The sequence below is a fragment of the Conger conger genome, chromosome 17, assembly GCF_963514075.1.
Source record: "Conger conger chromosome 17, fConCon1.1, whole genome shotgun sequence".
Taxonomy (NCBI): Eukaryota; Metazoa; Chordata; class Actinopteri; order Anguilliformes; family Congridae; genus Conger; species Conger conger.
This window is the reverse complement of record NC_083776.1, coordinates 27,391,839-27,401,640: the sequence shown is the minus strand read 5'-3', so window position 1 is coordinate 27,401,640 and position 9,802 is coordinate 27,391,839. Positions and strand designations below refer to the sequence as shown.

General features: G+C 42.0%; 1 protein-coding gene across 1 annotated transcript; it reads left to right on the top strand.

Moving 5' to 3' along the window:
• Positions 1-4,493: 4,493 nt before the first annotated feature.
• LOC133117078 (claudin-10-like) lies at positions 4,494-9,028 on the top strand. Its single transcript, XM_061227185.1, has 5 exons — positions 4,494-4,808; positions 6,062-6,223; positions 6,905-6,986; positions 7,274-7,381; positions 8,203-9,028. The coding sequence occupies exons 1-5, from the start codon at positions 4,526-4,528 to the stop codon at positions 8,528-8,530; spliced, it is 963 nt and encodes a 320-aa protein (XP_061083169.1). The 5' UTR covers positions 4,494-4,525; the 3' UTR covers positions 8,531-9,028.
• The last annotated feature ends 774 nt before the right edge of the window (positions 9,029-9,802 follow it).

Genomic DNA, 9,802 nt, shown 5'->3' with positions numbered 1-9,802 from the left:
TAGTTCATGTTGGTATGAAGAAGCATTCTTACTGGTAATCTTCTCACTGATAAGACAGACAAAAATGTTAACAATCTGCAATAAAGCTGCATTATTCAGTTCCAAAATTATGATGCATCTCCTTGGTATATCACAATATATTAGCATTCAGAACACCCTGTCCACATTTTAATGCCCTGAAAATGTGAAAGCAATATTATTTAATTAATGAATCATCTCCTGAGCAGTCTCGCATGTCAACAGGCTGCATAAACAAAATATTTCAGATGGACGCTGTAATTTGCAGGAAATCCTGTCTGGCATGGAATATTACAATACAGCTTGGAGATCACCTTGAAGCTGCAACTTGATACATTCACTGCTCCATTAAGCAGCAAACTACTTTAGAGGCAGCCTAAATTCAGGATATTGTTGTTTTAAGAGTCATGGGACTCCTATTCATTAGCAAACCTGTCTGCTATTAAAGCGGAATAAAAGCAATGCACACAGTTCACAATGCACTTTGTTTTTTACTTCAGATTTGTTACTTTTTTGTACCTTGTTATTGATCTCAACTTCTAGGTGAACTTAACATCTCTTGCTATCATTCTATATGCATATATCTGAATAAAAGTCAGCTTTCATACAGTTTCCAAATATCTCTCCCATCTTATTGTAAACAACATTGGTATTTTATTTACTAACACTGAAGATAACATTACTCTCCGACTTCATCTTTAACAATGTATTTATTGAGGGTTTTTACATCCATATTGGGTGAATCACGCAGGAATTACAGCCATTTTTATACATAGTCGCCCCAATTTCCGGGGACCAAAAGCAATTGGACTAATGAACACAAACTAAAGTAATCATATTCAATATTTTTTTTCAAATCCTTTGTAATCAATGACTGCTTGAAGTCTATGACCCATAGACATCACCAGATGCACGGTATCTTCCTGGGTGATGCTCTGCCAGGCCTGTACTGCAGCCCTCTTCAGCTCCTGCTTGTTTCTGGGGCAATTTGCATTCAGTCTGGTCTTCAGGAAGGTCAAATGGATAGAGTTCAGATGATTGACTTGGCCAGTCAATAACATTCCACTTTTTGGCCTGAAACAAAACTCCTTGGTTGCTTTGGTTGTATGTTTCGGATCATTGTCCTGCTGCATGATGAAGCATCCTCCGGTCAGTTCTGATGCATTTACTTGGATCTGAGTAGACAAGATGATTCTGTATACTTCGGTATTCATCCTGCTGCTGCCATCAGCAGTGAAATCATCAATAAACACAAGTCAGCCTGTTCCAGTGGCAGCCATACAAGCCATAATACTACCTCTACCATGTTTGACAGTTGAGGCGGTATGCTTTGGATCATGAGCTGTTCCTTTTTCCCCCCATCACTCACAGGTACAGGTTGATCTTCATCTCATCTGTCCATAACACTTTGTTTTTGCAAACTGTAACCTAGCCATTCTATTATTCTATTATTTATGCCGGCGTGGTCTTCTTTTGATGGTCGTCTTTGACACATCTATCCCTACATCCTGGAGTGTTCTTGATCAGCTGGACAGTTACAAAGGGATTTGTCTTCATTTTTCTTGATGGTAGACTCTTCTGCTTTTGCCATTGCTTAATAACAATGTACCAAACAGTTGATTTTGACACACCTAATTTTCCAGCTATGTCTCTGATTGATTTATTCAGATTTGTCAGCTTAATGGTGGCCGGCCTTACTGGCATTGAACTCTTCTTTGGTCCTCGTGTTGAGAGGCCACAACAGACTACAAATGTAGAAGGCATTCCCAGAATCAAGTCTAGACCTTTTTGCTCACTCTTGTATGCATGGAGTAACAGTGAATCTCAACAAACCTGTCGAAGAAACCTAGATAGTCTTTTTTTATTTAAAATTCAATGTGCTGGAGTACAGAACCAAAACAACAACAACAACAACAACAACAGTGTTACTGTCTAAATATTTATTGCACTTATTATTATCGGCGGCATGGATGGCGCAGTAGGTAGCACTGCCGCCTCACTGCAAGGAGGTCCTGGGTTTGAATCCCCCTCGGCCGGGGCCTCTCTGTGTGGAGTTTGCATGTTCTCCCCGTGTTTGCATGGGTTTCCTCCGGGTACTCCCACAGTTCAAAGACATGCAAGTTAGGCTGATAGGAGAGTCTAAATAGCCTGTAGGTATGAGTGTGTGAGTGAATGCTGTGTGTGCCCGACAATGGACTGGTGACCTGTGCAGGATGTATTCCTGCCTTTTGCCCAATGTATGCTGGGATAGGCTCCAGTGACCCTGTTCAGGATAAGCGGGTTAGGATAATGAATGAATGAATGACTTATTATTATATACAAGTGACAGAAAATGGGCTTGGGAAGCTTGGGGATCACTAAACTACAGAACATTCATACTACAATCGTTGGTACTATAAAGTTGCCAGCATACATGCGTACATGAGCCTAGCAACAGAGGTACAAATGAATGGTGCATAGAGATGCAAAGGATGGGGCTGACTGTCCAAAGGTATGAATGGTGCAGAAAGAAGAAATATCTGGTACAGATGCCCTAAAGCCTTTACCTTTGCTCACCTAACATACCAAAGATGTGAGCTCTGGCTCTTCAGTCTATTCTAAGCCCAGAAGGTTTGAACCCCACTCTGTCAGGGCATCGACTCGCTCATTTATATTCATCTTTCAATGCCAGCACATGCCATCTTCTCTGCCCTTTGTCTTTATGAGCCTCCATGCACTCATGGTTAAGCACTGCCTGTTCCACACTAAGGACAGGGACATAACATTAAATGAACTGAACAACACCTGCAGAGGGCAGAATTGGACATGTGAAGCTGGCTGAACTGGCTAAGTTACTGTAACACACGGCTTCATTCAAAGGCTCCCAAAACGGCTTCTCCATAATTCTGATAAGGTTGTCAATACGTGATATTGTGATTATTTATTGGAAATGTATGTACTGTATTTTTAAGCCAGCGTATTCAAACAACATTTAGGTTTGAATGATATTGTTTAGGATAATAATTTTCCTATATAAGTACAGAGTATATATTTGTACCAATAAGAAAGGTCAAGGAGAAAATGGGTGGAAAGAAAAATAGGAATATTAAATGAAGTTATTAAAACACTAATTAAAAAACAGAGCAGGTGGTGATATGTAATAATCCTCCTGCACTGAAGCACAGCCAGCTCATGCACATAACCCCACCATTGTAAGCATGCTATGGTCCCTCCAGACTGCACTTATGAAAATCACAACACAGCTAATGACTTGCCTTTTTTTTTTTTTAAAGACTCTAGAAATGAAGCCATAAATTAAAACAATTTCCAATACTCTTTCAGTAACGAGGCCTGTGTTCTGCGACAAAGCAGTCTGTATTCTTGCCAGAAAAACTAATAAAACAAGATCCCACATCAAGGGTCTTAGAGCCAGTTATATTATGGAGCAAGAAAAACAGCTCACTTTTACTCACCAAGTGCCTTCAAAAGCCTAGCACATGAAAGGTTTATAAACTAATTAATTTCTTTTGAAAGGATAGAGCATTGACAAAATACAATTAACCTGCAGGGAGCTACATACATCTTGGGACAAAGACATATTTGGCTCTGTACTCCACAATATTAGATTTGTAATTGAAAAAAAAATCACATTCAGCTTTTGTCAAAGAGTATTTTAATATATTTTATACATTTACCATGTAGAAATTACAGCACTTTTCATACACAAACCCCCAATTTTAGGGTGCATTTTTGGACAAATGGCTTCACGTTTCTGATTAGTCAGGTGTGTTCAAGTGCTTGCCGAATTAGAGAATCTGCACTGCATGTCAGTTGTTTGAGCACAGAATGGTAGAGCACAGAGCAATATGAAGAAAACATATGCCCCAACCATTATGGAACTCCCTGTTATTGCCAATTCTCCTTCTGAAAGAAAAGCAGTGAAAACCTGTTTGTTCTAAACCTTTTGATAAAGATTTGATTACATTTTGATACATTTTGTTAAACAAAAGAAAAAAGTAGTCCTCTACTTCATCAAAAATGGTGAAGTAGAGGTTCGCCAAACCAAAATCAAGACAACATGGTAAACCGAACCGTTGCACCCCACACACACACTAAAATGAACATTACGGCACTACTATGACAAACTGGCACCACTCTGCCCATACAACCAACGCACCTTGGAACTACTCCACCACGTCTAATTGGTACAACAGCCCCACCACTCACTTAAGTCAAAGGTCACAAGAGAGAGGAAGTCTCCATGGCAACAACCTTTTCCCGCAGCAAGGTGAGCTGCTATCCGAGAAGCACACCGCCTGCATCAGCACCTTCTGAGTGAAACCCTGGGAAAATACGTGTATCGCTTTTCCCACACCAGCAAGGTGCGGGGCGTGAAACCGCAGATAGGGCCACACCAGGCCTGCCTCCCCCCTCCTTCTCCACCCGGGCAGGGGGGAACGCCTGCAGTCGGCGGTTTTGAGCGGTGACGTGGGACAGGACCACGGCAGTACTCACAGTGGGACAGCAGATGAAGGAGAGCTTCTGTCTCACAGGGACACTCGAGGCGATCTGGGCCAGGATGAACATCCGAGTGGTGCAGATCTTCGGCTTCCTCTTCACCGTACTGGGCTGGATCTTCGTGGCCTGCACCATGGCCATGGAGTACTGGAAGATCACCACCATTGGAGGGCTGGGCGGATCCAACATCATCAAGGTGGCCTGGTACTGGTCCAGCCTGTGGAGAGCCTGCTTCACCGACTCCACCGCCGTCACCAACTGCATCGACTTCCCTGTGCTCTGGTCCGTGGAAGGTGGGTTCTGCACCAGCTACAATCTAAATACACAACATCCGCCCGTGTAATCTAAGAAAAAGGTACCCCTGCTTCTCTTGCTCCGATTCCCTTCTCTATGAAATAATACAGCATAAAGTATCAATTTTACCACAGATATTGCCTAAAGAATGAGTACTAATTTATCTTGTGTAAGTTCTGGACAATGGAACACACTTGTTTTTGCGCTTGCCTGTTTATATAATTTATCCACATTTATCTGCGACTTCATTGATTTTCTAGGTTCTTTATTTTAACTATTCTTCAAGTCACATGTGGTGATAATGTGTAATGTGGTTGTTTAGATATAGCATACGTTAATACTACTCATTAAGTAGTAACTGGGCTTGGAAAATTTTGAGTCCTCATGCATTTTGGGCGGTACCTTCAGTGTGACTACTAGCTCTAAGATATCCCTGACTCACAGACAGGCCTAGGGTTGTGGCCCCAAGTGTTCCAACAAAAATCACACCCACCAATTAACTTGAATTACATGGCCTAAGTATATCTGTGGCCTGGAGACTGCATGGAGAGTTTATGTCAGCAGCTGTCTCTGTTGGACATACATTTTCTTTTATATTTAACTGTGGTGTGGAAGAAAGAAAACAAATATGAACATGCTTATGTCTGTGTGTGTTTGTCTATGGGTGTGCACACAGGTGCGTGCGTGTGTCCGTGTGTGACACATCCTGGAGCTGCTAATTAATTCCCCTGCCCTCTGGACTCCAGATTCTACATCCCTCCATATGGACTTTCTAGTTTACCTACTAGTTTCATACATTAAACCGATAGGCCAGAGGAGAATGGGCATGCCCCTATAGCCGGGTTCCTCCTGAGATTTCCTCCCATCAGGTCTTCCTATTCTCGTCACTGTTTGAGGGTTTTCCTCCCCCAAGGGACTCGTTTACCTCATATGCTATTGGGGGCTTACAGCTGACATGTTTAATTCTCTCCTGTGTTACTCTGGAAAGTGTCTTTGTGAGTCTTCTGTGAAAAGCGCTTTACAAAAATTGAATTGAATTTGTGCATGTATGTGTGTGTGCGCGTGCGTATGTGTGTGTACGTGTGTGTGTGTGCGTGTGGGTATGTATGTGTGCGTGCATGTGTGCGTGCATGTGTGCGTGTGTGTGCGTGCGTGCATGTGTGTGTGCATGTGTGTGTGTGTGCGTGCGTGCATGTGTGTGTGTGTGTGCGTGTGTGTGCGTGCATGTGTGTGTGCGTGTGTGTAACCCCAGGCTACGTGCAGGCGGTGCGGGGGCTGCTGATGATCGGGCTCTCAGTGGGCATGCTGGGCTTCGTGCTGTGTCTGACGGGCATGGAATGCACCTACATCGGCGGGAAGGACAAACACAAGAACCGCACGGCTCTCACCGGGGCGCTCTGCCACATCATCGGCGGTAAGTCTTCCTCATGCATTCCAATTTTCCACTCTGAAATCTAAGCTGCATGAATTTCTACGCACTTTATGTTCAAAAATCAGGGTTGCCTTTGGTGCAAGACATGCTTTCAGATCTCATGCTACGCCAAAGAAAAATATCACAACCAAAAACAAAGCCACTCCCTGTTTAAACAAATTATCTAGCAGCCCGCAGGACAGAGACACTCTTCTTTCATGGCAAACTGAGATTGAGAGACGATTGGCTACCTACCTTTGACGATTGGCTACCATTCTACCTCAGGCAGTGCCACCTCTATGTGTTCCATAGTCACTGACATAGTTGCATAGCTTTAAAATAGGCTGCACCACTAGGTTTCTGGTCATATTAATCCATGCTGATTGCAATGGAACTCAATCTACTCACAGGCACTGTGCTTTGGAAATCATCCACTTTTATGCTGAGATGGTTTAATGAACTCCCCTCAATGTAAACAGAAACAGATTTTTGTTAGGATCCCTTCAACACAAATAAAATTTGTAATGTTTAATGTATTTTCCTTCATTAAGCATTTCTTAAATTTTAATTGCACTGTCAGGTTGGTGTGAGTTTAGTTACACATGTTTTTGTTATTTTTTTAAATAGTTTTGTTAGCCTGATTTAGCCAGACCAATACTTAACCGCTTTTTCATTTTACCTCAGCGATGTCATCATTTGCTGCCTACGTGGTCTACGCGTACCATGTGTCGGATGAATATCTGAACCGCTTTTTTGGGGACCAGAAGTGAGTTCATTAAATTACAATTCTTATTACAAAAAACATGTATTAATTGCATTAACAATTCAGTTAGCGGTGATTGGGACCCCAAAACATCCTATAGCTATGATAATAAACAATCATAATATGCTATGCTGTTTACTTGAGAAGCACATTCAAGCATGTATAGAGCATTCAGCGATTCATGAAATCTGTTTTGAGAATAATAATTTGCAGAGATACGGAGGAAGAGCTTATGCTAAGCATTAAGTGAAATCTAAACAGAAAGCTGAACTGGAGTACTCTTTTTACAGGTACGATTTAGGAACTCCTCTCTTTCTTGGGTGGGTGGGGGCCATGTTTGAAATGACTGGAGGTGTGTTCTACTGTGTGTCTGTGCACAAACTTCTCAGCCAGAAGAAGTGAGTATATACGATCCTGACTCAATGTTTGGACTACTCTGATTTGTCCTGAGGCCAAACTACAGTACACCGCTTGATATGGTTAGCTAACAATTAGGTTTACAATGTAATTGAAATTTACCACAGCATGTGTTGTCACTACCTTACAATTCCAATTTTCAATGAACTTCTTAAGTGTTCTTTAGGGTCTTTAAAAGAGACTTTCTGGTGTTATTGAGATATTATTTCAGTTTTAGTGCATATTTTGGATGCAGCTCTTGTGTGTGATTAAATACATTTTCAATATTTACAGAGGTTTCTGACAACGTTACAATACAGCAACATTATGTCTCCAAAGGTTCAAACTGTTCTTCAAAAAAAGATTGAACTGAATGATATTTACAGTTACTATTTCCTATTGGCTAGCACATGCAACTTGAGACCACTTAGCTCAAGGGAAAAGGTACGAGCACAAGATGAAAACTGATGCCAATGTCGATAAGTGTGACTAAACGCTAAAAACAGGTGTTTAGACGTAGCTTCAGGAAACATAACTTCATCATAGAAGTTGCATGTGAGTTTCTTGAAGAGTATTTTCTTGCTTTGGACCATGAACCGCCTAATACCACTCGAAAGCTAGGCCGCCATTAGAAACTCACATAACTACTTATCTTTCACTGCACACAGTAAGTGTATGGGCAAATCAAAAACCACCACTAGAACTGAAATAAGGTCAAGAAAATGAGCTCTCCCCTTCAAACCCAGCCACAAGTCCTGCATTATCGATCAACCGCTATCCAATCACTTTCTCTCACTCTCTCTTCCTCTTTGTCCATCTTAAGGCCCGCTGAGACGGAGAACGACGCAGAGTCAAAGGAAACCGAGGCTGCATCCAAGGCTGGATCCGAGGCTGGATCCAAGTCCAAACTCTACGAGAAATCGGCGCCCGACGCAAAGCCCAAATCTGTCAAATCCAGGCTCTCCTCGGAATCCGCGCTCTCCTCGGAGTCGTCCATTTCCTCGAAGTCGGACCTCTCCTCCAGGTCGGAGGAGAGCGGGCGCGGCAGCGAGAGCAGCAGCAGCAGCAGCAGCGGCGGCAGCACTGTGGGCTCCCTGTCCAGCGGCAGCAGGAGCGGCAGGAGATCCGCAAACAAGAACTCTTACGTGTGACAAAGCGCCGACACAAAGTGGGACCACACCATCGGGCAGGAGAGCAAACAAATCTGAACTGCTCATGAAAGTGCGGCCGCATCATTTTCATTTGGGCCGTATGTGATAATAATGATCGCAAAATTAGCATTAATTAATGTTAATCTAACATTCATGTAGGCCTATACTATTAGGGGAAAAAAAGGATTCAGACATTTTTTTTTTTTGGCTTGTGTTCATAGGGGAACCATTCTTAGTTATTTTTGGAACTCTCTATGGTATTGTGTGAAGTGTGAAATCTCCCAGATAAGACCATGACACAGATGAGCCTTTTGGTAGAGAGAACATTTTAGTAAATACTGTAAATCCCATACTTTTAGAACAGCTTAATTTCACATTTGAACATTTAGGCTATGATGTGTGCACAAGCATTTTACTTTCAGTATTGTCTGTGTGTAGGCTACTGTATGAATATCGGCAGAGGTTAAACTGGGATTTGAGAGCTGGGGGAACCATTTTGTTCAATGTAAAAAAAAAAGAAATTAAAAAAAGGACAAAATTGAACTTTCTAGGTCCGCAGCACATCTAAACAAAAATCATGCACAGTTAAGTTTTTTTGTATAACAAATAAATTATATGCTTTTGCATCAATAGCCTACATAACGTGCATAATGTCAAGCTGGCATAATGTCAAGCTGAGTTAACGCCAAGAAATCCTTTTCACCCTCGACAATGTCCGCTTCCCCTTACATCCTCCTTTCCAAGTTATTCTGTTGAATTAAAACACAGTAAAAGGTAGTTTGAAACAGAGAGCCTTTCAACCAACGACCAAGTTGATGACATGTTATATGCTCTTTGCATAAGACGAGGGGTTTCCTCAGTGGATTATTGTTTAAATTCGCTATACGTTAAAATAAACGCCAAAGACTAGCTCGCGCACCCTGAACGTTGTAAAATAAACTGGATTAACGTGAAAGCATCAAGTCATATAGCTTGCCATTAGCTCGCAACACAAAGTGAGCTACTACCAGACGCATGACTTCATAACACGTGCTCTCTGCACTGCCTACACCAGAGACCCTCCTCTCTATGTAAAATCTCTGTCTCCACTCTGTCAAGACTGGTAGTGAGGCTAGCTATCCAGGTAATGTGACACTTAACCGTGTAACAGCAATTTAGCGAACTAAACATTAAGTAAGGTAACATACTGAACTTGCAGGCATAATAGCCAAGATGTAATGCTAATCAATTTTGCTAAACGAAGCAGTCCATTCATATTTCTATAAAACCTTG

What these genes read in the sequence shown, in the direction of transcription:
- LOC133117078 (XM_061227185.1), top strand. Translation starts at nt 4,526, where the DNA reads ATGAAGGAGAGCTTCTGTCTCACAGGGACACTCGAGGCGATCTGGGCC. An exon ending in CGCTTTTTTGGGGACCAGAA is followed by an intron (nt 6,987 to 7,273) that starts GTGAGTTCATTA and finishes CTCTTTTTACAG; the next exon opens with GTACGATTTAGGAACTCCTC. An exon ending in AAACTTCTCAGCCAGAAGAA is followed by an intron (nt 7,382 to 8,202) that starts GTGAGTATATAC and finishes GTCCATCTTAAG; the next exon opens with GCCCGCTGAGACGGAGAACG.